The 27692-nt window shown below is 46.8% G+C and overlaps 1 protein-coding gene across 2 annotated transcripts in view; it reads right to left on the reverse strand.

The window, feature by feature from the left end:
- The window catches only part of Slc35f3 (solute carrier family 35 member F3), a 239442-nt gene that overhangs the window by 75794 nt on the left and 135956 nt on the right, over positions 1-27692 (reverse strand). The window contains exon 1 of one of the 2 annotated variants that reach the window (XM_051201540.1): positions 8534-8906. The exons of the other annotated variant lie outside the window; for it this stretch is intronic. Coding sequence (XP_051057497.1) covers positions 8534-8609 — 76 coding nt within the window. The 5' untranslated portion in view covers positions 8610-8906. Of the gene's footprint in view, positions 1-8533; positions 8907-27692 lie in introns of those variants that run through there. 2 annotated transcript variants of the gene reach the window in all.

The following is a 27692-nucleotide window of genomic DNA, read 5'->3' on the forward strand; positions in this document are numbered from 1 at the left end:
AAAGAAAAGAACAGAGCTAACCTGCAGCTGAAGGCACAGGCCACTGAGCACTTTATCTCCAATTGAAAGTGCTATTTTCAAAAACTTCCTGCCAATTCCCAGTAAAGAAGCAGTGGCTTCCACAGGGCAAGAGAGAACTTGCTGGTGAGGGATGAAGTGGGGTTGGCCTTCAGGTACTGAACATTACCTCCCAGTGCAAGGGCCTTGTGCACCTTGGGAGTGACATAGCACAGTTCATCCAGAGCATGGAGATTTACACACACACACACACACACACACACACACACACACACACACACACACATCTGTGGCCCAGGTAGCCATACATCTCTCCTTGTTGTCTGGCTTCAGCCTCTCTTTAGGATTGTTTGCTGCTCTTTTTCCTTTCCTTTCCTTTTCTTTCTTTCTTTCTTTTTTTTTTTTTTTTTCCCACCTTGTTATCTGGAGTCCTATCTCAGCTTCCTGGTGCTAAAACTATGGGACAGCTCCAGTCATGCTGCAGGGATTACTGTTCAAAACTGCCCCCAGTGCACGTCGGCAAGTATACACAGGCACATGCTTGCCCATGCCCACACACCCAGGTCCCTGTTTGTCCCTGTCTGGGTCACCCAGAGCTCTACTCTTTGATTCCAGTAATGTTGGCAAAAGGCTTTAATCAGATACACCGATCTCTATGAGTCAGCCACTTGCTGGATTCATGAAATGTTCCTTCTCAAAGAGCGGATGGAAGATCTAGTCCCGAGAATAGAGACAGTGGGTTCCCAGAGGCCAAGGTGATGCATCTAATATATTAATTAGTGAGTGCAGCAGGGGTAGGAAAGAAAGATTGGTGTCCTGACACCTCACCCAGTGTTCTTCCTTCTAGACCCTTCCCCCAAGGCACAAGATGTCTTAACCAGTGGGAAAGCCTCACTCGCCAAAAAGGCTTTTAAGAATTAAATCCCTCTCTTGGCTCTCTCTGCAGAGCTATTCTGAACCTGTTCCCACCTCTTCAAGCTTTAGGTCTGTATCCATCATCTGCAGCAGATGAAAACTCCACTTCCTACGATACAAAGAGCAAAGTATCCTGAACAGGCCTCGAGATTTCCCGCCTCCACATGGCAGGGCTTTTTGGCCCACCATCTCTTTCCCCTGCTTCCTGGAAGGGCTTGCAGCCCTGCTTCCTCTCTACTTGTCTTTTCCTCCCTCGGCCCTTCTCCTCCTCCAGGCCAGTCACCTTGCCCTGGATGCCTATTAAGGAATCAGTTTTACTCTTCCCTTCAAGATATTACAACTCCCCAAACTGCTCATGTGAAGGCCCTTACAATGCCCAGCTGGTGAGTGCTTTCCCATTTCAAGCTAAACAACTCACCCTTCACTACCTGGCTGGTAGAGCAGCATCCACTGAAAACTGTTTCTGTAAAACGCCCTCTCTTGGCAGTGGCTGATACATCACTCACCCTTTTCCTTTGTGGCCTCCAAGTTGCCACATCATGGAGTCTTCTGGTGCAGCTTTTTAGACATCACCTCTATCTCTTACACAGGTGGCCATCAGAACTCGGCACTTGCCCGCTTATTGCCAATGACCTCATTGTCGTTCTGGCTTTGCCACCTGTCTCCCTCCACCTGCCCCTGTAGACACTACTGAGACCTCAAAGTAGTTTAAACTGGACCCTCTCTTGTTATCATAGAGGGGTGTCCTCTTTGCTGTGACCACTAGCAGTGTCTCCGTCTCCTGCACCATTCAGGCTCAGTCTTCCAGGCTTCTTTGGCACTTGCTCCATTCCTAGCCAACTGTTCAGCTCTGGCAACTTGATCTGTTGATTGGTCCTCTGTCCTGTCCTCATCTTGCTGTAGGGAGCCAGGTACAGTGCTTACGACACAGATGCTCATGGCAACAGTCTCAGTATGTCACCTAACTGCATCAAACACTGTTTCTCACATTCACATCAGGAGTCATATGAGGACCTGCTACACAGGGATGTTTTGAACAGTGGACAAGGCAGCCCATGTCCAGGACTCATGGCAGTCAGGAAGTTAATCCTAGTAACTCATGCTTGAATTTCTGCAGTATGTCCTCATCTTCATGAGCTCCTCCCCAGTAGGCTCTGTCTTTTGATTGTGTGTAGGGAGTGTGAATGCATGTGTGTGTGTGTGGTACATGTAGAGGACAGAGGTGAATGTCAGGTGTTTTCTTCAATAATTCTATATTATTATTATTACTATTATTGTTCCCACCTTCCTGAATCTGAGACTGTAGGTACAAACTTCCATACCCACTTTTTATATGGCTTTTAGGGATCAAACTCAGTTCCTTATGCTTGTGTGATGTCTATTTGACCAAATAATTCATCTCAGCCTATCTAACAGGCACCCTCAAGGCTTTTCCTCTGTGGCTTCGAACACACACACACACACACACACACACACACACACGAATCAACTAGCTTACTTCACTTGGTAGATTTGGTGGTGTTTAATCTGCCCTAATTCTCTATAAAAGACTGCTCACTGTGGAGGATGAAGCAACTTCAGGATCCAGGCTGAGCACCCCTGCTCTGCTCATCTGTTTTATTTTTCCCAACTCTCATGCTGTCCTTCTCCTCTCTGGCTCCTCTTCTTGCCTGCTTCAATATCCTTACCCTGTGGAGTCCAGCAACCAGGTTGCCCCAGAGTCTGACTTCACTGTGGCCACTGAGTGCCGATCTATGGGCCTCCCTCTGTCAGCAACACTGTCTTATTACCCCCACCTGTGACAGCCAGGGAAAGAGGTCATATCCTTGTGCATGCCACCCCAATCATACTCCCGGAAGAGGCAAGTGAATGCATTTTTCTAAGCCTGATGAAGAGATGGATCCTGAGGAGGATTTGGAGGCCACATATGGGCTTTGCAGTAAATGGTCTTGTTGGCTTACGTTATTTTCCCAAAGAAGAGGGAATGGTGGCTACAGTGAACTGTGGGCCATGTGAGTCTCAGGCAGAAGTGAGTTCACTCTTGGCTGAAATGTCCCATTTGTTTTATAATTCTTCTACAGACAATAAAAAGATAATGATGGATAATATTTATTTGCCTATCTATCATCTATCCATCCATCCATCCATCTACCATTATGTGGTGTATGTGTAATGGATGTGTAATGGTAGATGCCCCTGTGTTTGTGTAGCAGTGTACACATACGTCAGGGGAAGATGCTAGGTGTGGCTCCATCATTCTCCATCTTCTCCCCTTCAGACAGGGTATCTCACTGAAATTGTAGTGAAGCCAACAGCATGTAAGCCTCAGTGGTCCTCCTGCCACTGCTCCACACAGCTCCAGGGGTATAGGCAGCCATTCAAGGCTTTGTAGATGGGTACTAGGGATTTGAATTCATGTCTACACATAGCAAACACTTACTCACTGAGCATCTCCCAGCCTGTCAACAGATAATCTATTCAAGTAACACCTGACATTTCCTACTTGTTCAGAAGTTCTTGCATATATTAGATAATAGATTTAGCATATAAATTTATATTTAGCATATAAATGTCCCTATTCTCAGATATTTCTGGCCTAGGACTGGCCAACCAGATGCTGTTCTTTGGGTTCAGAGACCTCCCACCAGGAATCTTCTCACACTGACTCAGAAGTATGGCACCTACAGAGGTGTCAGTGTTGAGCATTTTAGCATGAGGTTTTCCCCAGTTTTGGAGCTTGAATATGAAACATCCCCTTGGGTTCATGTTTTGAAAGCTTAGCTCCTATCTTCAGAGCTGCTGGAAACTCTGAGAGGTGGGAGCTAGGCAGAAAAAGAGGTTGGGGTGGTCCTTGGAGAGGTATTATCTCTTGCTCCATCCTGACCCAGTCTCTGTTTCTACCCACTGTGGTGTGAGCGGTCCTCCATGGCATACTCCTGCAGCTATGATGCTCTGCTCTAGTGCACAGGGCCATAAGGCCGCAGGCCGCATCAGTTAGCCAGGCCGGCTCCGGGGGCAGCTGAGATGGCCTCACACCCCTGGAACAGAGGTAATAAGAATGTAATCACCAGTAGCCACCAGTCCTGAGGATCCAGACTACTGAGTCACACCACGGTGGGAGCCCCAGGGAATACACCTTCACTGAGCACCCACAAAGAGCTGCAGGCTCATGTAATTATTGCTCCTCAAATGAAACCCAGATGTTTGAAAGTCTTTGGCATCTGAATCCAAGCCCCCTTGTTTTCTAACTGCATGACCTCACATGAATGGCCCTGGGAGGCTCCTTGTTTGTAAAAAGATGGATATAGCAGTACTCAGTCTTTCTATAGGAAGAATTGGGCTAATAGAACAAGCTCCCATAGGCCACAATCTGTAATATGGTCAGCTTTCATTCATCATTCTCAGTGCAGGATAGCAGTGGAAGTCTGTAATCTCAGCATTAAAGAAGCTGAGACAGGAGGATCATGAGTCCCAGGCCAGCCTAGGCTACATAGCAGCCAAACCCAACAAAAGAAAAGAAAACAAAACAAACACTGGGAGATGGCTCAGTCAGTAAATTGCTTGCCATGCAAGCATGAGGGCCTGCATTTAGTCTTCTCAAACCTATGGTAAAATAAGCAATAAATCTGGGCATAGTGGTGCTCATTTGTAATCTCAGTTCTGGAAAGAACCTCTGAGACTCACTGGCCAGTTCCTTTAGACAAATCTGTGAGATCCAGGCAATTGAGAGACTCTGACTAAAAAAATAAGTACACAAACAAAACAACAACAACAACAACAAAAACAAGGTAGATGGCACCTGAGGAAATATGCTACACACACACACACACACACACACACACACACACACACACAAATCCATACTAACACCCTTCCCACAAAACAACTCACCATAAAAACCACAATCAACAAATCAAAAAACTAAAAGCAAACAGTTAACAGCAAAAATCTCAAAACCAAGCTGAAAATCTCATCACCACAATTTAAAACTATTATTGTCATTGTTAAAGGAAACATATCATCTCTGATTTATACAAGAGAAAATATTCCGGAAAGCTTGAGTCACTCTGCCATGTAAGGGTTGGGCTCTAAACCCTGTCCATTCTCCATCACAGTCGCTCTTGTTTCCACAATGCTGACAGTTGGCCTCCTAGGGGACTTCATTGTATTGTTCTCAACTATTAATTCTCATTGAATGTAACTTTATTGACCTTGAATTAGCTGATTGTGAATATAGATGATTGTAGTAATTGCTACTTTACTAGAGACATGCTATTGATCAATACCATCTTCTCCTGACAGGAAAGCCAGGAAACAAGATATGTTGTTAGAGATGACAGAAGCCTGCACCTGACCAGAAGCCATTTTTTAAGCCTCTACCCTGCCCCCCACCAGAGGGCCAGCCCCATCTCTCTTCATTCTTTAGGACCAAGCCTACACACAGTTTCCTTTGCCTGAAGTACTTCTCCTCCCACTATGCCTAACAGATTCTTCTCACATCCCCTTACTCTGTGGTCATACCTCTACCACAAAGGACTTCTTCTCAGGAAAGCCACATCTTCAGAAAGGCCTCCACTCAGAAGGTCTGTTCCCCAGAAAGCCTCTTTTCAGAAATGTCTGTTTAGAAGGCTGCTCTCCTCAGGAAATCTTCCTTCTCAGAACAGCCTCCTCTAAAGACAGAAGTCTCTTCAAAGAGGTGTCCTTCACAGAGGAGCATCTCATTGGAAAGACTTCCTTAGAGGGTCTTTTTTAAAAAGGCTGCCTCTTCATGCCTTCCCCTTAGAGAAGCCACCTCTTCAGGAGATCCTCCTAGGAGGCTGCCCCCTCCTTAGAAAGGCCACCTCCTCCTCAGAAGACCTCATCAGGAAGGTCTAGATGATTTTCTCAAAATGTCCTCCTCTCAGAAAGGCCTCTTCTCTTCCTCCTCAAAAAGAATTCTTCCTCAGAGAAAGCTACCTCCTCCTCAGCCTCCTCCTCCCCAAAAAGGCTACTTCCTCCTCAAAAGAAAAGCATCTTATCAGGAAGGCTTCTTTTCATCCAGGCCTTTCATCAGAGAAGCCTGATCTCAGAAGCCTGCCCCTTAGAAAGAAGCTTCCTCTTCCAGAAAGATCTCCTCCCCAGGAACACCTATATAGTTTGCTCAATTTTCAGTTTTTCTTTTTCTGTGACATTTTGTTTTTACCTCTGTGCCAGGATACATATGTATGTATGTATAATTTATCTACTTGAAGTATTTGTTGAGAAATGAAGTCATTTTGTCCATCTTCCTGACTTTGAGTTCAACCAAACATTGCATTTTCTATTTTGGTTTTATATGTACCACATGCTGGTGCCTTCTTGCCTTCCCTCAGATGACACACTCCACAAGTTAATAAATATTCCTTGTCTGCTGCACTCCATCCCTGTAGCCTATCTACTACTCACACACAAACAGCTCCAGGATGGGGACCGCCTTATCCTGTGCATTCACGGCAAAAGAAAGTGATTCAATCGTTCCAAAAGATAGCCATAATATGCAAATGGTTTAGAAAAAACATACCTCAAATCAAACTGAACAAAGCACTAAGGAAAAAAGCCAGGCAGGGAAAAATTATTCTATGTAAGCCTAGCCATAAGGAGTAGGTCTGTCAGGCCCTGACCTATACATGTAGAGAGGCAAGATGTTTATGGAATAATCTGGGTGACCGGTGACTAGAGGATTAGCATATCTCTCTCTCTGTCTCTCTCTCTCTCTCTCTCTCTCTCTCTCTCTCTCTCACACACACACACACACACACACACACACACACATACATACCCAAAGCACCTACTGTGTATTATGGACAAGTACTAGGTATTGTCTTTTGCCATTATCGCATTTCCTTCCTCATCAGTCTGCCAAGACAGGCTTTACAGTTGAAGAAACTGAGGCTTAGGGTTCATGATATATACAAGTCATATTGTACAGGGGGCAGAGCCATCCTCCATCCCTGTCCAGGTCTTAATTCTACAACTTTGCAATGAACCACAGTCATGCATATGGGCCATGATAAAGTGGCATGGGAGAGGGCTACCAATTTCATGTCCCATGGCAACCTCCAGGCTTGCCCTTGGGGACCCCCCAAGCAGACCCCATGTCTGCTGTGTCAGCTTAGATAGTCTCATTACTGACAGTGAACTGAGGGATGGCCTCCCTGAAGCTAACTAGGGGTGCTGCAGGAAGAGCTTGACTTCGGTGGAGGAGCTCCTCACCGGCTACTCCAGCTTCTGGTCCCCTCTTTATTCACTCATGCGTGGGAGGAGGCCCAGAACACTACCATCCCCAGGAGAGGAAGTTCTTCTGCTAATGTCTGCTGCAGATAATCAATACCAAGCCTTTCTTGAGATTAGGATGTTGACAGGGGAGACATTCATAGAGAGAAAGAGTGAAGAGAAACAAAGACCTTCACTGCAAACTGCCATTCTGAAAAAATAAAGGATGCCTTTGGAGTTCCACAACTCAGGAATTCTCCGCCTTACATCACCATGTAGCAGCTATCTTGGACCAGTCTGCCACCCTTGCTGACTTCATGGTCCCCATGTGGAGGTAACAGGTGTGGGAACACACGCCTATCAATCAACCTGTTTGGATTTTACTGGTCCTCAGGCTTATTCCAGCAAGGATCAAACAGGTGGATACAGGGGCCTCACAGACCCCTAACTCAGGGTGTGGGCATAAACCAGTGTGTTTGAAACCATGCCTACCCACAGGCAGCAAAGACTTGTATAGAAGCTCTTGGGCCATAGAAGGGGTGCTCCTTTCTACTCCTGGCCAGATTGGTTAGCTCAGGCGAGGAGTTAAAAGCTAAGAAGGACCCTCTCTGTTGGAAAGCAAGGCCAGCAGAATGACAGCTGTGTCTGAGTAACTCACAGCCCTCCTCAGTGGCCCCCTCTCTCTCACATCCCCCGACTGGGGGCGGTTCTGTGCTGAAGAAGACAGACAGTGCAGAAACACTTTCTTGGAGCCTCTCAGAGCCCTTCTCATCCCCGTCAGGCCTGAATACGAACATGTTTACAGGCTGGTGCGGGGATTCCCCTCATCTGCCGCTCTCTGCCTGTCTGCAATCAGCCAGACAGGTCGGGGTCTCCTCTAGCTTCTAGTAGTGGTGGGCCTCACCTCGGGGCTCCTGGGGTCGGGTGCCAGAGGGATGCTCCTCGCCCAGACCACCCACTCTCGTGTGTGTGTGTGTGTGTGTGTGTGTGTGTGTGTGTGTGTGTGTGTGTGAGAGAGAGAGAGAGAGAGAGAGAGAGAGAGAGAGAGAGAGAGAGAGAGAGAGGCGAGCTCGCAAGCTCACTGGTTAGCACTTTCCTCCCTTCTCCCCTCCTGGCACAAGCTTAAGGACAGTCGGAAAAGACACCCAGGGGAGCAGAGTCACCAGGTTCACCAAGGCATTCTGAGCATGCCACTCGGCAGGAGCGCCAGACAGCTGGAGCCTCCAGGTCCCCTCCGGCGGCGAAGCACTGCACTGCGGACAGCGTCCCGGAGCTGCCACCCCCGCCCCGCTAGCAGCCAGGTGTCCCTCCGGATCAGGGACAGAGGTGTCAGGCCCTGCCACCCCAAAGCCACTCGACCGCGCGTTACCTTCCACTTTGGTGAGGGTCAGGACCGGACTGTTACAGGCGCTGAGTGGGGCCACCCGGGCCGAGTGCTTCTTCATGGTGAGCCGGCCGCCAGCAGGAGCGCAGCCGCCGATCGCCTACATCCTGGGGCCGGGCGGGTGGCGCGCCTCTCCAGGCCCGCGGCCTCCTGCTGGCCTTGGCCTCCAAGTCCCCCGGGCTGCAGCCCGGTCCTGTCGCCGCGACTCACTGCGGTGGCCGCCCCGCCGCGCACATCCTCCTGGCCGCGCAGCACTTCACACACGCGCGCACAGCCTCCTACTCCCGGCTTGCTGCAAACTCCAACGTCACGTACAAGTGCACTCCCCACGCCCACCCGGCCGGCTCACCTGCTCCGCCCCCGCCCCGGGACGCCCAGCCCTGCAGCCCAGGGTTGCTCCCTCGCTCCCAGCGGGGTCCTGACTGTGGCCTCAGGCCTCCTCCTCCTCCACCAGCCATCGAATCTGAACAAGATCCTTAGCAGTAAAACCCCTGTGTCGCACCAGTTTAAAGATGCAGGTGGTTGACTCTGCCTGGGCCGGGCTGGAGGGGACCTGAATTGTTTCGCAGAGTTAAGATGGAGGTGGGGTGGAAGCTTGCATTCCCTTCTGGAGGGCTAGAAGGTTATTTACTTTGGCCCAAAGGATGCTAAATCCATAGAAGAAAGCAAAGGCTTGATGGGCGGAGTGAAGGTTGAGTTTGCTAAAAGCACTTGTGGCTCTTGCAGAGGATTAGCTTTTGGTCCCCATCCCTACCCCGAACTCATAGGATGTTGCTCACTAGGCCTGTAATTACAGTTTCAGGGACCTGACACCCTCTTCTGGCCTCTGCCCACACCTGCATGCACACGTTGCATATATAGCCAGGCAATACATATATGTGTAAATGAAAACAAATAAAATTTGAAAGAAAAGACTCCTCGAGAACAAGAAAAAAGTTCTAGGCACTGCTACAGTGGCTTCGCTGTACCCACACTTACAGATCAAAAGTGTCTGGTTAATGGTGCTCCTCAAAAGCCCTCAGTCCTTGGCAGTGGTTCTTGGCTACTATTAAACTGTCACAGAGCATCATCAAGGTCGCCCTGACAATCTCCTTGCTGGTGGATTCACGGAGCTCCTTCAGCCCCTAAACCCCAAGTGTTCTGTTTATCTTACGGGCTCTCATTCAGCCATCCCCAAACCTCAGGGCTTGTCCCTTGCTCTGTCTGGAATCTGATTCAAGATGAATCCTCTTAGATTGATTACCAGAGTTTCTAAGCTTGTCTCAGAAATAATATTCCATTGTATGACATCATTATAATCTCCATAATGGTAACAGGTGTTCTGATACAGGTGGAGAGTGGTACCACAGCAACAAAATTTGCTTGGTGCAGCACCGACCAGCTATTTCTGGTGCCGTCCACTTGCCTATGCCCAGGCGCTCCTAGGGGTATTTTTCTCTTGACTCAGCCTCCTGAATAGCTACGAGAAACCTAAGGATAGAATCTACATCAAGCCAGGGCTCCTGGGGTTGTTCTCTCACCTCTGCCCGGAGGGAGCGCTTCCCAGGTTCCTGCAGAGCCCTCTAGTGTCAGCATCTGCATTCTACACCTTACAGAGCCATTTTCTTCTTCAGATACAAGCATAGGGATCACATTAATTGTCTTCGGTTGTACAGTAATGATAGACATCAAGATGCAGTATATGAAGTGGAGGGCAAGCCATATCCTTAACCAGGCTCTCAGCTCAGGGGTGTCCTCATGGCCACATTAAGACAAAGTTACAGTTCTGAGAGCCACAGGTCTAGTCTTGATCAAATACAGTAATATACACGTATCTGCAGTGCCCCTGTAGTATTTCATCTGCAGGGCTGAAGTGAAATATAGGCTTCCTGAACACTATCGAAGCACAGGAAAAGGTATTAGAGAGCCAGCCACTTTGGTTGAGTTGCAACTTTGCCAACAGGAAGTGATCACCCTGAGCCACTATTTCTGTCACTCTGGCCTAGATTCTACTCTTGGAATGAGGTCAGACTGGACCACCAGGCTCCAGGTTTGTGTTTGTATGGCAGAGTTTTTTGCATGTGTGTACACACGATTGAGACTGAGAGTCCTTGCCCCCCTAAGGACCACTTATCATTTTTGTTTGTTTAAGGTAGGGTCTCTCACTGGCCTGAAACTGGGCACATAGGCCAGGCTGGCCCTAGGTATTAAAACAGAAGCCAGCACCTCCATCTTCTAAAGCATGGGTTCTGGGGATCAAGCCCTGGTCCTTAGGCTTGCAAGGCAAGTACTTTATAGAATGAGCCATGTCCAGATCCTCAACTGTATTTCTTCCTCTCTGAAGATGAGCTCAGCTTTCCTGGTGCTGAGACTGGGAACATGGCCTTGTGCATGCTAGACAAGCATTCACCACTGGACAGTCCTAGCAGGAACTCTGCCCTTTATATCCTGACCTGTCTGCTAGATAAGGATTGTAAAATGGTAGCAGAGCCCCACTGAAATTTGGGGTGTATGGAGTCACCTCTTTAGGTACAAATTATCGAAGGTTCCAGAGATCTCAGAATATTGCCCTTCACCATATGTGATAGCAGACTCTTACTGCAAGTATCTGTCTTACTGATTTGTTTGTACATAGTCAGAAATGCATTTTACACTTAGCAAAAATGTGCACTAGGAGATGGAGAGATGGTCCACTGGTTAAGAGCACTGGCTACTCTTCCAGAGGATGCAAGTTTTATTCCCAGAATCTGCATGGTGGCTCACCATCTGTAACTCCTGTTCCAGGGAATCAGACTCCATCTTCTAGCTTTTGAGGGTACCAGACATACAACAGCACAGGCACACATGCAGGCAAAACACCCTTACACATAATATAAATAAATAAAACAGCAGTGGCAACAACAAAAACCTGTACACTATCCAGGCATAGTGGCAGGCAGAAGTTGGGGCAGGAAGACCAAAAAGTCAAGTCCTGCCTGAACTACTGTGACTTCAAGGCCAGTATGCTCAACCTAGTGTTACACTGTTCCCAAATGAAACCAAAAGGAGGAATGTGAACACTGCTCATTGATGCAGTGTTTGCCCAACAAGTGTGAATCTCTGGGTTCGATGCCCACATACAGAAAATAATTATACAGTAAAAAGGATGAGTTTGTACCATCTATGAGCACACATTATATTACAAACTGGGGAAATACATTAGATATCATAACCTTTACACATAAATGTGTATGCAGGTAAATGAGGTACATAGATAGAGACACACATGTAGCTGCATACATAATAAGTGCATGTGTATGTGGACACACACAAATGCTACATTACTTAAAAATTTATCTTTACCACATGGGAATGTTCTGGTGTAGGATGGCCATTCTCTATCTGCTTGTTGCAAAAACAAATGCTGATTATGATTAGTTCATTTGCCTTCATTTATTGTGTTTTGTGTGCATATGCAGTGTTGTGTGTGACAGAGTGTGAATACTGGCACACATATGTCATAGTGTTTGTGTGGTAGAAGTCAGAAGACAATCTCCAGTGTCAGCACTCACTTTCCACCTTGGCTGGTGGCAGTGTCTCTTTGTTGTTTTTTGGCTCTGTACATCAGGCGGGCTGGCAGTGAGCGTCCCAGTGTTCTTCCAATTCTGCCTCCCATCCTCCCATAGGGGCTCTAGGTCCATGGGGATTCAAACTGAGGTACTGATGCTTGCATGGCAAATGCTTTACCCAATGAGCCATCTTCCCATTGTGAGTTTGTCTTTGTTATTGTCTATTTATGTCTACAGTAGGTCCTGTGAAGCCTTTTACTTAGTGTGCTGAAAATTTTTAATTTTTAAATGCAGGAGGGTTTTCAGGAGTGGGAAGGCAGGCAGACTGCTTCAATTAATTCACTGTGAAACATCAACACTGTCCTTCACAGAATTAAATAGTTAAGAATAACAAATTATTTTTGTGGTTACCGGTACTTAAAAAGAATCACTTAAAGAGGCTCCAGGAAGCAGACGAACCAGAGTGCAGCGCTCGGAAGCTTTCAGAGTGGAGCCTGCATCGGCCTGGCCAGTAGGGAAGAGTGTTTGACTCTGGCTGAGAAACTCAGGTCGGTACTGGGCAGTCTTTCCCTCCAGGGGTGAGAATATGGATGTCCCTTCCAGTCTGGTTCAAGGTCAAGGAAACCTGAGCCATCAGAGTGACAACTCGGTGCCTCTCCCACTACCTATGCCCCTTTCTTTACTCAGGAGCAACAAACTGACTGGTCTTTCTTCAGGATGAGGGTTTGTAGAGATGTGATCACTGGATATCAGTGTTAGACTTCTAGCTATATCCACCATACTCCAAAACAGCCACAACCAGCACATGGTGAAGAGATAATACTTCACCCTGGTGTGGAGCTGAAGCCTAGAGCTAGGGTCACACTGAACACAGTCAGAGAGAGGTTGGATAAGGGTGCATGCTTGCTTTGTGAATCCTTGACAGAGCCCCATTCCGTGTGCCCAGGGGTGGTACCAGGTTGTACCTTCTGGAAGGAACAGCCAGGTATGTGGGAACTGAGCAGAGGGAGCTATCTAGAAGCTGATAGCACAGATCTGTAACTCTCTGCTACTCAGGAGGATAAAGTGATGATCATAAGTTCAAGACCAGCTTGGGCTGTGTAGGGAGACCTTGTGTCAAATGTTTAAGGCATATAGGATAGAGGTGGAATGCTTGCTTAGCATGCATGAACTTTTAGAGTCAATCCTCAACACTGATAAACAATGCCTGGGAGCAAAAAGTTTTTGTTTCCTGGGATTGGTACCTGGGCAGACAAGACTCCCTTCCCTGGACCGTGTGAGAAATCTATTTGGTGGCCATCATGAAAGAGTAGATGTACAGAGACTGACACATTATTGTATATACAGCATGTCCTGGAGATATGAAATATCCTTCTCCCACAGAGAAAGGAAAACACAATCTCCTTTCAGCAGTATGCATCAGTTCAGAAAAGAGTGTTCTTATTAGCTGGACCCCTGGGCAGAGACCTCAGTTCCGTGCTTAGCCCTCTCCTCTCTAAGAAAACCCTCCCAGGTACGACTGAGAAAATTAAAGGGAGTGTGCTTACAACAGTCAGACCCAGCACACATGGGCATTGTTTTCATTCTCTCCCACCAGGCAGGGCATGGGGAGGCAATCTTCTGTCCTATCCCGTGTCTAATGCAGTATGTAGCTTTAATAGCCAGTATTCTCTCTGCACAAGCAAAGAGAAAGTAAAGGACAGAGAGGGAGGAAAGGGGGGAAGGAAGAAGAAGGGGAGGGAGAGATAATAGAAGAAAGAGGAAGTCAGAAGAGAGGAGGGAAAGAGGGGAGATGGAGGGAGGGAAGAAGTGAGGAAGGGAGGAAGGGTATTCTTACAACTGCAAATTCTAGAATTTTCTGGAATTGCCTGCTCCCGGTTTTTGAACAGTTCTTTCCTGCCTGCACGGTGCATGGCTGGGGCAAGCACATAGTCGGACTTCCTCCTGCTTCACCCTCAGCTTCTTCCCACCTTGATCTCAGGGAAGTGTGTTTGAAGACCAAGGCCCCTCAAGGTGAGGAGGGAGATACGGTGCTGTCTAGTTCAGAAATAGCTGCTGCTTGTGTCCGGGTGACTCATCGACCACAGCTGGCCTGTTCTCAGATTCCTCGGCTGCTGCCTCTGTGCAGGCTGTAGAATACTGACCTACATCTGATCCTTGGATACCCAGGACCCACCCTCTGCTGGTGTTGACTTCCAAGGACAGATCAAGGGGATCCAACTAGAATTAGCCTCAGCTTAAGCAAGAGGAGATATCTGGGTGCTGTTCCTGCTGCACCCTGCTTCCCAAGTGAGGAGCTGTCTACAACTTTCCACAAGGACTTTGGGGACTCAAAGTTAGACATATGGAGTCTCAGGAGGCTGACTTCTGGGGCCTCCCATAGATGCAGATGTTGCCCCTCTGAAATCAGAGGTCATCTTCCAGAGTCACCTGTGCACCTACCTGCTCAGCTGCCTCTGGGCTGTGGACTCTAAAGCAGAAACCTTGCTCCAACCACTGACCGGCCGTCTAGAACAGAGGAGTGTGGGCAGACACAGAAAGGCGGAAGGAGGGCCTGAGAGGGGCCCTGCAGAGTGGGTCTAGAGATAGGTGCTGTGAGGGTTGTCTGAAACACACAGGGACAGCCCTCAGAACACCACAATGTTCTCCATAGTTCCCATGGCGCTCTGCAGAGTGAGAACCCAGCTGGTGTGAATGAAGTAGTCACCCCACTCTGCACATGGTTCCTCAGAGCCCAGCTGGATTCTTTCCAGCCTTAGGCCATGGTTCCCTTCCATGACTGTGCTTAGGTCAGTAAATCAAGGAAAGGGCCAAACCCACTCAATGCCTGAGCCAGCTTTGTCACACCAGCCATCCTAAAAATACCAAATGACTTCAGAACCATGGACATTGGAAACTGTTTCCCACCTGTGACAGAACCCTGGTGTGGGAGGGGGGGCAAAGAGACAAAATACAACATAAAATAGTGCCCACTGTTCACAAGCCCCACCCCTTGTCTAAACAACACAGGACCCCTCATCCTTCATTATGGGGAAGTCAAGGTGCAGGAAGTGGAAACAGCTAGTCACATCATATCCACAGTCACCGGCAGAGAGAAATGTGAGCGTGCTTGCTTGCTTGCTCGTGTTCAACTTGATCCCTTATTCTTACACAGTTCAAGGACCCAAACCAAGGAATGATGCTGCCCATTCAGTTATGACGATCAAGACAACCTGTCACAGACAGCCCCGCAGGCCAACTCACTGTGCACAATCTCTTCGTGAGAGTCTCTCCTAGTAATTCTAGAATGTGTCAAGGTGACTATTAGAGCTCATTGTTTCAAGCCTACAAAGATGCGCCTGTGGTTAAGAGCTCTTACTTCTCTTCTAGAGGACATGAGCTCAGTTCCCAGAACTCATGCCTAGCAGCTCACAACTGCCTGAAGCTCCAGTGCCAGAGGATCCAATGCCCTTTTCTAGTTTCCACAAACACCAGCATGCATGTGTACATATGTACACATAGGCCTACACACTTACACATAAGTGAGCTAGATAGAAAAGTAAGTTAAGCATCATATTTTCTTGAAAACTTCTGAACAAAGAAATAATCTGGCTAGGCAGAGGTGTCACTGGCCTTAATCCCAGCACTTGGGAAGCAGAGGCAAGAGGATCTCTGTGAGTTTGAGGCCAGCCTGCTATGCAGGACAGCCAACACTATACAAAGAAACCCTGTCTCAACACTCACCCACCCACCCACCCATACCCCCCCAAAAAGAAGAAAGAAGTCATCTGACATAAAACTATCTTACAAAGATACTCGATCAGGTACTGTTTGTAGTGACGAGTTGGAAGCGTCTGCTAACAGGGAAATGAAAAAGAAAGTGAGGAGTATTTATAGAAAAGAATGGAATATGAATTACATAATGAATCATCTAACAATAAAGAGTTATACTCAGGAGAAAAACATAAACTGTGTCTCATATCCAACACGGACTCCATTATACATTGATCAGAAAGACTCAGTGAACGTTTTATATATATATATTCAGTTGATTTATCTCACACACCCAGAAAAGTCCAAATCGGCAACCATTTTCATTTTTTTAATTGTTGAGTTTTCTGACTACTACAAGCAAGCAGAGTGATTCACTAGCTTTCCCCTTGGGAGTGAGCCGCTCAAGAAGGTCGTCTCCTTTTAGAAGTTCAGTTCCCCAGATTGGGTGGTAGCAGTCTTGGTGCTCACAGAACCATAAAGGTTTTGAGAACCTGCCTCTCTGAGATGTGCTGAGGCTAAGGAGAGAAAGAGATGTCTCAGGAGCAGCGTGTAAAACAAGCCTCAGACTGCTTTTCCTTTTTAAAATAAGACAATTGCTATTGTTCTATAAAAGCTTTTCAGGCCATGCTTTTAAAGGCATTGTTCTCCCCATCTTCTTAGAAATGTTTAAATGAACAGCCGATGTCTATTTTCCATGTTTTGTGTGTATGTGTGTATATATGCATATGTGTGTATGCATTTGTGTGTGTGTGTGTGTGTGTGCACATGTGCATTCATGTGTGCAGGTGCACACTTCTGTGTGTGCAAGTCTGAGGTTGACTTTGAGTGTCTTCAATTGCTGTCCCTTATATTTTTTGAGACAGGATCTCTCTGTAAACCCAGAGCTCACTGATTAGGCTAGGCTGGCCGGCCAGCAGGCCACAGGAATCTTCCCATCTCTGCCTTCCCAGTGCCATAGTTACAGGGGTATGCTGGCACATGGCTTTTTATGTGAGTTCTGGGGATAGATTTGAACTTGGGTCCTCATACTTATGAGGCGAGTAGTTTACTGATTAAACCATCTTCCAAGCCCAGTCTTTTAAATGTTTTTCTTGCTGCAGACAGTCCAGAGCAGGCCAGTAACAAACCAGGATAATGCACAAAGTGCTGCTGAGGGCAACATTGATTGTCTCCTGCAGGATGAAGCAGCATCCACCCAGCACTCTTCATGGGGGCCATTCTTAAGGCCTTTAGATGGTACCACTTTCCACTGATTAGCAGAGAAATAGCCTTGTCTTCCAGATGCATCTGTCTTCACTCTACCTCACTACTGCCTTTCTCCTCTTCCCTATCTCCTCACTTCTGTTGAGCTGTCCTTTTTGTTTTGCCTTGGGGTGTTGTGTGCATAACTAGAAGAGCCACTGTGGCAGACTCTGCGCATGACAGGTGTGTGGGTTGTGTCCTGTGTCCTGTGTTTTGAGCACCGGTGCCCTGGTCCCTCAGACAGGTGTGGGCTGTGTCCTGAGATCATGTGCCCTGGCTCCTCAGGTCACTAGGGAACTTGACTCCTACATTCTTTGTGAGCGGTGGGAAGCCCCTACACCCAGACAGAGTGGGAAGGGGTGAAGAGCCAGAGGACAACCTGAGACACACCATTTTGTCCCTTTCAACTTCAGCTTTCTGGCCTCAGCTTCAGTACACTGTTAGAGGCACTTTTTGGACAACCTTTGTATGAATGGGTTTTTGTGAACCCTTTAAGCTATTACATGCCAGAATGGATTTATTTGCGCAACAACTCAAATGGAATAACGTCACTGGGGTGTAGCTCAAGTATTCACATGTGGGGTTAATGCTGTCACTTAGCAGGAACCAGCAGCACCTGGGAGACAAGACTCTGCTTCTGAGAGAGTTCCTAGATTAGGTTAAACCGAAGTGGAATGATCCACCCTAGGTGTGGGTGACAATGTTCCTGGCTCATAAAAAGGAGAAAGGGAGCTGAGCTGCCTCATTCATCTCTCCCCGCTTCCTGACTATGGACACATGTGACCAGTCCCTCGCTCTTCTGCTGCCATGCCTTTCCCACCAGAGTGGGCTTTGTCCCCTGAAGCTGCAATAAGTCCTACTTCCTTTCAGTTGTTTGTTGCATATTTTGTCAAGGCAACCATTCATCACCCTCTCCTCAACTCTGTTTTTGCCACCATCAAAAGCACAGCTATCATTCATTCACACATTTTTCCTTCCTTCAACCAGCCCTTTCAACAAAAAGAACCCGGCACGCATCCGCTGAAGCATTAGCTGTTCGGAACAGGAGACCAGCAGCACTGAGTGAAACGTTTGCCTTACTGAAACCATTGGTGCTGGTTAGCTGGGAGGGAATTTACAGTGGTTAGTTAAAGAGCAGCAGCACTGAGGTGAAATCTTCTGGGAAGCATTTCCTCAGGGTCAGCACACAGAAGGAGAGGTCCAGAAGGAGAGCAAGCTAATGAGCAGCACTCTCTGTGGTCTCTGCTTGAGTCTCTGCCATGACTTCCTTCAATGATGGGTTGTGACCTGGAGGTGTAAGTCAAATAAACCCCTTCTTCCTATAAGTTGCTTTTGGCCAGCGTTTTACACAACAGGAAGAAGGCCAGGACACCCACAACTTGGGTCTCCAGGTTTCTCAGAGCTGGGAGCTGACCTTAGAGTCTCCATGCTGAGCTCAGCTTATTTTCAGTGCTCACAAAAGAAGCTCACAAGTTTCGGTTTAACCTTGATTTAGAGGGAGCAGACATCAGATACTCCACTGACAGCAGGAGTCTAATTTGGGATTAGCTGTATGGAAAGTAGGGAGGATCACTACAGGTCGGAAGCCGATCTAGAAATAGCACCCTAGACTTCTAAACCCACTTTATCCAGGATCCTCACAGCACAGTGTGCTTTACTCTTGGGATGAATAAAATGGGCCAAAGGGACTCAATTCAACTATCCTTGGGGCTGGTTGCCACCCAGACATAGATGAAACCTTCACTGTGAGCATCCCTGAGTCAGGAAGCACTTGGATTACAAAGTCATCTAAATTCCTAGGAGCAATACAGGCTAGCACAAGTTTCTCCTCATCCCAGTATTTTATTTCTGAATGTAAGCGGTGGTGGTTGTGGTCAGAGTATGCTGGGACTGGAGCCATGGTACCCTCCGCCCCCAGGAAGTCTGGGATACCATTGAGGGTCCCATTCAGTTCACATCTGAAGGCCTAGATGTCAGTTAAAAGGGCAGACTCCTGGAACAAGGGAGGGTTTGGAAATCATCAAGTATGTCATATGTCACTCTCAATTTGAAGCAGGAAGGAACAAAAACGAAGAGGACGATTGAGAAACAAAAAACGATGGCTATTCTGGGAGTGCTAAATAGGAACAGCCTAAATATACCCCCAGAAGTGCACAAGCAGCCGAAATGGCTGGACTGCCTCACAGCTGCAGCCACCCCAGGCCCAGATCGATGGAGCCCGTGGCCTGCTGCATCTCAGATTCTGTTGGGGGTGGAAGAAAGAGACATCTCCTTAGCATTCAGTTTAATCTTTGGGTAAGATCCAGGACATTCATGGCTTTAAAATGATGTATTTTCATAACTGGAAATTCCCTATTTAGGAAAAAAAATCACTTGTTTTTGACTGCAAAGAGGCTAAGTATAGTGGCACACACCTCCAATCCCAACACTTGGGAGGCAGAAAGACCACTGTGAGTTTTATGCAGCTTTGTTTACACAGAGAGTTCTAGGTCAGCTAGGACTGAGTAGGGCGACTGTGGAGATAAAAGAGAAGGACAACAGAGGGCAAGCAAAGGCTGCTAGGCTTAGCACACTCGAAGCTGAGTCAGGAGGATCATGAGTTTGAATCTAGCCTTGAGTACATAGAGAGAGCCTGTTTCAAAACCATAATGCCAAAGAAATAACAAATGCAATGAGCACCTCAGAGTGGAGTGGGCATTTTCGAAGATTCAGAGCAAGTGGACAAGGACAGGGTGGGGATGGTTGGTGATTATGAAGCAGTTTCGTAGAAAGGTGAGCAGAAGACCCAAGAGCAAGCTAGGCCTCATCACCAAAGTGAGAGGCCATCCCAGGAAGAGGAGAACACACAAGCAAAACAGGTATGTGGTAAGAAATTCTTATCTAGAATGTGTAAAGAGTGCTTACAAATCAATTATAAAAAGATAGTTAATCCAACAAAAATGGACAAAGAATCCGAAAGACAGTTTTCAAAGTGAGGTACACTAATGGCCAAAACATTAATGAAAACATGTAACTTCATGAGCTACCAGGGTGCTAATGCTAATCAAACCCAGGATGAACATGGGGTACAGAGAGTACCAACACACAGAACATTCTAGTTTGCTCTTTGTTGCTGTGAAAAACACCATGAGCAAAAAAACTTGGGGGAAAAAAAGGGTTATTTTTTAGCTTACAGTTTACAGTCTATGATAGGGGGAGTCAGGGCAGGAACTTAAGGCAGGGACCTGGAGGCAGAAACTGAAGCAGAGGCCTTGGAGGAATGCTGCTCACTGACTTGCTTCCTCTGATTCCTGCTCATCCTACTTTCTTATACAACTCAAGACAGCCTATCCAGGGGTGACAGCACCCATGGTGGGATAAGCCATCCTTCATCAGATAATTAATAATAATAATAATAATAATAATAATAATAATAATAATAACATACATAGGCCTGTCTACAAGCCAATCTGATGGAGGCAAGTCTTAAAATGTGTCTTGTTAACAATCCAGATTAGTTAGCCTATGTACTCAGCAATATGTCTTAATGGGTATCCAGAGGCAGAATTACTGAATCTCAGGGTGATTCTCTTTTGGGACTTTTGGGGAAGTGCATAGTTTCCAAAGGCTCTGCTGTTTCCATTCTCTTCAACATACAGTTCCCTTTCCTCCAACCTTCTCTGTGTGCTAGCAATCCTTTTGCTCAGAACAGCCATTCTAGCAACTGTGGGCTCATAGCTCTTGTGATTTTAGTTTGCATTGCTTAGAACATTAGAACACTTTTCTTCATATATAGTTTATATTTTATATCTTCTTTTGAGAAGCAATAACTTAATTGTGTGTGTGTGCAGGTGTGTGTGTGTGTGAGTGTGTGTGTGTGTGTGTGTGTGAGTGTGTGTGTGTGTGTGTGTGTGTGTGAGTGTTGTATAGGGAGGTGGGAGGGCAATGTCCACTGTTGTTCCCAGACTCCGCTCTCCATTTCTTTTGAGACAGGCTCTCTCACCGGTGGGTTTGGAGCTTGCTAAGTAGTCTCAGCTTCCTGGCTTATTTGCCTCCACCTCCTCTGTGCCAAGATTACCAATTCCTAGCACCATGACCAGGTTGTTTATGTGGGTTCTGGGGTTGAATTCAGTCTCAAGCTTATGAGGCAAGTGCTTTACTGACTGAGTCGTCTCGCAGGGCCTCTGTCCCTTTAAATCCAGTCATTTGTTTGATTGCAATTGAGTTAATCACTTCTTGTTCCTTCCAGGAAATCAGAACATCTACTTCACAGGCACCAGTAAGTCACACAGAAACCTCCAAAAGTCCTCCTCCCATTACATCCCTGACTCCCCCCCCCCCCCGCTTCCTCTAGGACCGAATCTTCACTGTCAAAGGCTTCCATCCCGCTTTGCATCTATTCTCCTGCTGTCTTTCAGCTCTCTTCTAGGATGCTCCTCTGCCCTCTGTCCAGGCAGCGTAACAATCATGTTACCACTGAGATGCCTTCTTGGACCTCATCTGTATATTTGAAAAGTCTTCTGGTTGATTCAGAGGGAGGACAGAAGCACTACCTCAGAGGGTGATGCTAAACTAACCCAGAAGGGTAAAGCTACACCGGCCCAGAGGGCCATCACACACTAACACAGAGAATGGTCCTCCTCACTCAGGAAGGATCTTTCCTTCCCATATGCTATGCTGCTCTGCACCTACTGTTCACATTCCTACCTTCCAGAGACAGAAGCACAACTCTGGCCACCCTGCCTATGTTTTTTTGTGTTCTTTGGATGGGAACCTGGTCTCCCAGAAGAGCCCACTCAGATGCTACACTCTGAAAGTGGAGAGGCAGAACTGTCCCTTCTATGCTACCTTCACGACCGCCTGTTGTTGTGGGAGGAGCAAGGATAGCTTCCAAGCTGTGTTCTTTGGCATACTAGTCTCGGGCCAGAGATTCAGGAAGAGGAACTTCTGTGTGATTGATACACACATCACTAACTTGAAGTTTCACAATGGATACCAGCTTACTGATGACTCTAAAGTGATCTGCAGTATCTGCTGGATCCATGACATGAATTCCTGCTGACCCTGATCTAACCTGCAGTTGCATGGATCTGTCTCCAAAGCTGGACACTATGGCCCTCTCTTACCTCCCAAGTAGCTGTATTGTTCCCCTTTAGCTGCTTCTTTTCTGGCCTGACCTATGAATGCATGGAGTGCCAGAGACCTCTCCCACGAAGCTTTCAATCTTTGTCATATGGGAAGCTCTTGAGACTTTATTTTCTGCTTGAAAAGCTCAACCATCAGGGGCTGGGAGTCATTGGTCAGTGGCAGAGTACTCCCCTAGCATGTGTGATCCCAGCATTGAGAAAAACAATGTTTTGGAAGGGGCAAGCAAAACTTAGCTTACAGCTGCACTGGCCTATTCTCCAATGACCTGGCAGGTGCCATTGTTTTGTTCTTATGTCCACTGAGTTCCCATAAATGCTCTTAGCTTATGCAAAAAATTCCCAAGCAGGTAACCCACATGGCAAGATCCAAAGGTTTTGCAGGATAATTTCTCACTTGAGTTCTTCTCTGCAGAGATGTAGCAGGCAAAAGAGATATAGGTCCGGCATTCCCAGCAAACCAAGACCATGTGGGAATACTTAGATTAATAGAAAAATGTGTTAGTAGTTAAGTCAGAGCTAGCCTAAAAGGAACCATAGCCAATGACTAAGTTTCATAATTAAAAAAAAAAACTCACTTGAGCCATTGGTGTTCATCTAGGTGTCAGGACAGCCTGTGTTGGGACCCCTGTGGATGGCTGTTCTAGATGCTTCCTTCTTCCTTTTGAAATTTCTTGGTGGCTGGGGCTTGGAATCAAAAGCTGACAGCCTGCAGATGGAATACCTTCCTGTGTTCATATTCTCATCAGGTTCAAGGTAAGGGGACTCCTAGGGGACTGTCATAGACTAGCTCCATCAGGGCCATTGGCCATGTGAGAGGAGGGGGCCAGCTGATCTCCTTAGGAATAGAAAGTATGGGTGTCTCCAACTGTTTTGGTTTCTCGGCTGGTCTCACCACAGTGCAGATGTGTTATTGCTGCAAACACTGGGCTGAGGCTGAAGCGGATGCTTCGGGAAGTTCTATGCCCCTCCAGTCATTGATCTCAAGTCAAGGTCAGAGAGGGGGCTGGCAGCTCTGTGGGGCTTCACTGTTGTTCAGAACTGCAGTGGCTGTGGCAACTAGGCACAGATCTCTGATCTACCACACTTGGCTTGGACACTGTGTGTGTGTGTGTGTGTGTGTGTCAGAGAGAGAGAGAGAGAGAGAGAGAGAGAGAGAGAGAGAGAGAGAGAGAGAGAGACTAGATTCTGAACCTAAAGCCAAACAAAAGCCAGCCAGCTACTCTATCAGTAAGCTATAGCCCGTCCTTTCTTTTACTTACATTTTTTCTTTTTAATTTTGCGACAGGGTCTCATTATGTAGCCCAGGCTAGCCTTAACCACACTCTGTAGTCTACATAGGACTTGAACTTTCAATCCTCTTTACCTCCGCCTCCTAAGTAGCTGTGATGACAAGTTTGCGCCACCAGGCCAGTTCATCCAGGCCTTCCTATGACTATGAGAGGGGCTCCCCTTCCTTCTTGCAGCTCCTTTCTTGTCACCCCCACACAAGGCATGGTCATGGGAGCTTTACTGTGCCTTTACTGTTGCTCTTTGGAGGGGGGTGTTCTATTGATCAGGGGTTGAATGGGAGGCTGAGTAAACCCCATGGGGGCCCTTTGGATCCCTTGTTTCCATGGGTTTCATCTTCATCTTACAAAGACATGAACAAACACTGGCGCTGTTTCTCATCTCAGGATGACCTGTACCCGGCAGAAACAAACCAACACTGAAGTCAGACAGCTGCCTCCCAGCCTCTGTGTGGAGCAGAACTCCGACTTTGATAAATAGCAATTAGTACACCCAGATGCCTTTGTGTTGACTGGCTTTGTGCATAGAGGTGGGGGGGGCACGGGACAGTCTCAGGTGTAGCTCCTTAGGGTCTAATTGCTGTGAAGAGACACCATGACCATGGCAACTCTTATAAAGGAAAGACATTTAATTGAGGTGGCTTACATTTTCAGAGGTTCAGTCCATTATCAGCATGGTGGGACATGGTGGCATGCAGGCAGACATGGTGCTGGAGATAGAACAGAGATGCCTACATCTTTACTTGCAGGCAACAGAAAGTTGTATGAGACACTGGGTGGTATCTTGAGCATTGGAAATCTTAAAGACTGGCCCAACAGTGATACACTTCCTCCAACGAGGCCACACGTACTTTAATAAAGCCACACCTCCTAATAGTGCCATTCTCTTTGGGGGCCATTTTCCTTCAAATCACCACAGGTGTCATCTATCGAGTCTCTCACTGGTTTGAAACTCAACAAATAGGTGAGCCTGTTTGATCAGTACTTGCCAGGGAGCTTCCTGCCTCTATCTCCCTAATGCTGGGTCTGCAACTGAATGCCATCACATTTAGATTTTTAAGCTTGTTGTTGTTGTTTTTGTTTTTTCCACATGGGTTCTGGAGATCTAACTTGTGTCCTCATGCTTTCAAGGTGAGCATTTTGTGACTGACTTACCTCTCCACCCCAACTCTGTACTTTTCATCTTCCTGACTGCCCAAGCCTCCCACATTTGCTCCCCATAACTACTCTCCCTGTTGAAAATGTCCATCTGTTTATCTGCTCTGCACACATGGGGTAAGACCATTCTTCTGCCATCAGTAGTTTTGGGCAAAGCCGGTCCCCACGGCACTAATCCTGCCCTGTGAAGGCCACCATTGATTCTTTGTCCCTCTCTCATTTCCCAGTGACTGTGCATCCTCATGGCTGAACCTTCCAGGTCTAGGAAAAGAGGCTTCCTTTGCTTTTCACTATGACTGATCTCTAGTTAGCTTACTGAGTGGGTACCCAAGCCTAGATTGTTCTATTATCTGACCTTAACAGGATATACCCAGAGGAGAAGTGCTGAGCTCCTAGGACTGAAGCCATTGTGGTGAATGTCCCTGAGAGTGGGTCCTAGTCAAGAGTTCGACTCAGAGAAGTGAATGCTCTGGGACCAATGAAAGCTGCACATGACTGGAATCATGCAAACTCTCAGAACATCCAAATTCAGGTTATGGGATGTGATGTTCTGCCAGTCCCCAAATACTGATTAGCAGAGATGCTGCAGTCTATTCTAAGCAAAGAGCTTGAGGACACATTGCTAATTCGGGAGCACATGCTACATTGAGGCTTTCATTCTTACTTTGGTCAGGGTTTGGCCTCTTGAGATGTTCTAATGTAACCTCCAGTCAGAAGATCTCTCCCAGATTTCAAGAACCAACAGAAAACCTTCCAAGCTTCTCTCTTGGCCACTGTGTCCTACATAACTCCTTGTACTTGCCACTGTATATGAGTTACCTGTTCCTCCCTGATGTGCACTTAAGATTAATTATGATCTTGCAGCCTGTCTCCTGATGCTTCCCTTCTTCATCAGTGATCAGTTGTAGGGACCCTGTTGTGCCTCTTTAGCATCCTATGGGTGTGTGGTGCCAGTACCAGGTTCTCTTGTGTCTGTCTGTGATGGAGCTGAATTTCTTACAGGCTCTCAGGAAGTGTTAGAGTGTGGAGGACCATATGAAGTAGCAAGGGGCTGGTTTTCAAGGCAGCACCTTGAGCATGAAGAATTTTCAGTGAGGAGTTATGTTACCACCCTAGCAGGAGTAAAGGTATGCTAAAGAGAAACATGAGTACCTTATCTTTTGGTTGTTAGCTTAGTGGGCAATAGCACCAAAGTGCTCTGGTTAGGTTGTCCTCAACTTGATATGAGTTTGAGTCATCTGGAAAGAGGGACCCTCAACTGAGAAATTGCCTTCATCAGATTGGCATGTAGGCAAGAATGTAGGACTTTTCTTGATTGAGGATTTATGATGTATGGAGGTGTATAAATCAAATTTCTCTAGAGTAACAGAACTTAGAGAATTAATCTCTCTACATATACATAGAAAGGGAATTTATTAGAATGACTTACAGGCTGTGGTCCAGCTAATCCAACAAGGGATGCCTGTGGAATGGAAGGTTCAAGAATCCAGTAGCTGTTCAGTCAATAATGCTGGATGTCTCAGCTGCTCTTCAGTACATGCTGGAATCTTGAAAGGTAGGGTCTAATTCCAGTGAAGGAATGTACTTGCTAGCCAAGGTCAAGAGCAAACAGACAGAGAGAAGACAGAGAGCAGAGAGGAAGGGAGGGAGAGGAGGGGAGGGGAGGGGAGAGAGAGATTCCTTCTTCCATGTTCTTATATAGGTTGTCAGCAGAAGATGGATATTCCCACCTCAAAGATCCAGATTAGAAGTGGCTCTTTCTACTTCAAATGATTTAATTAAGAAAAAAAAATCCCTTGCCGGGATCTTTAATCCCAGAAGAAAAGAAAAGGAAGAAAGAAAGAAAGAAAAGAAAACAATCTGTCATAGATATACCTAGTCATTGAGTTTCAGTTAATTCTGGATGTAGTCAAATTGAAAAGCAAGAGTAGGCTTCACAGAGGGCCAAGCTCACTCTGGGTGGTGCCATCCGTAGGCAGGTGATCTTGGATGGTATAAGAAAACAGGTTGAGAAAGCCATGAGGAGGGAGCCAGTAAGCAGCAGCACTCAATGGCCTCTGCTTCAGTTCCTGCCTCCAAGTTCCTGCCCCAACTTCCCTCAGTGATGGAGAGTGACCTGAAAGTTGTAAAGATGAAATAAACCTTTTCCCCATTAAGCTGCTTTAGTCCTGGCGGTGTCACAACAATAGAAACCCAAGTAGTACACAAAGGAATTCAATTTTCCCAGGATCTCAGGAAAAGGCTGAAGCTTGGAGTCAGTCAGAGGGGGAACTTATCTACCAGGAAAAGATATCACCCAGTTCTGACAACTTGTCAGACCACCTTGCAGGACAGACTGGAGGTGAGACAATGATGGATTAGTGATGTGCAGGACCACATCATGACCGGACTACTTAGCTTCACACACCTCTTGCCCTCTATTTAAATGTGAACCTCCTGGTAGAACCCCAGCAATGGGCTTGTGGAGTCACTGGGCCTCTTGTCTTTCCAATGTGGCCACATTAAATAAACCTCCTGTCCTAATTTTCACTGTTACTATTGTCTACACAGTTGGCTTATCCAGTCTTGCCTGTTAGCCCAGACTCGGATCCTAACAACTTCCGTAATTTATTCATCAGATGTGACTGTGTTTATTCTTCTGAGTGGCTTGCAAGGCTGTATGCTTAGTCCCTTCCAGGAAACAAATGTTCATAAGCCTTGGAAATTGCACTGAGCATCTGATTATCCCCAAAGCTAGGATGTCCTCAGGCTCCCAGGCTCCATCTGCTCTATCTTGCTGGTAGCATCAGAGTGCTAATCTATTTGCAGCAGGTATCTTAGGATAGTGTGGAGCAAAAAGAGATAACACCAGGCCTTGGGGGCTAGAGAAATTAAAATCTCCTGTTTGTTAGAAAGTTGTTTCTCTACATTTTCTCCACTAGTGATAAAAGGTACAGCCACAGTGAGACAGGATAGAAAGGTAAGGGAGAGGAAGAGAAAGGAGACCCTCCTCTGCAATCCTGTTGAAGTCTGGCAGCAGCCAAGCAAGAATTCTAATGCAGTTACCTGCTGC

This window comes from Phodopus roborovskii, unplaced genomic scaffold (genome assembly GCF_943737965.1).
Source record: "Phodopus roborovskii unplaced genomic scaffold, PHOROB, whole genome shotgun sequence".
NCBI lineage: Eukaryota > Metazoa > Chordata > Mammalia > Rodentia > Cricetidae > Phodopus > Phodopus roborovskii.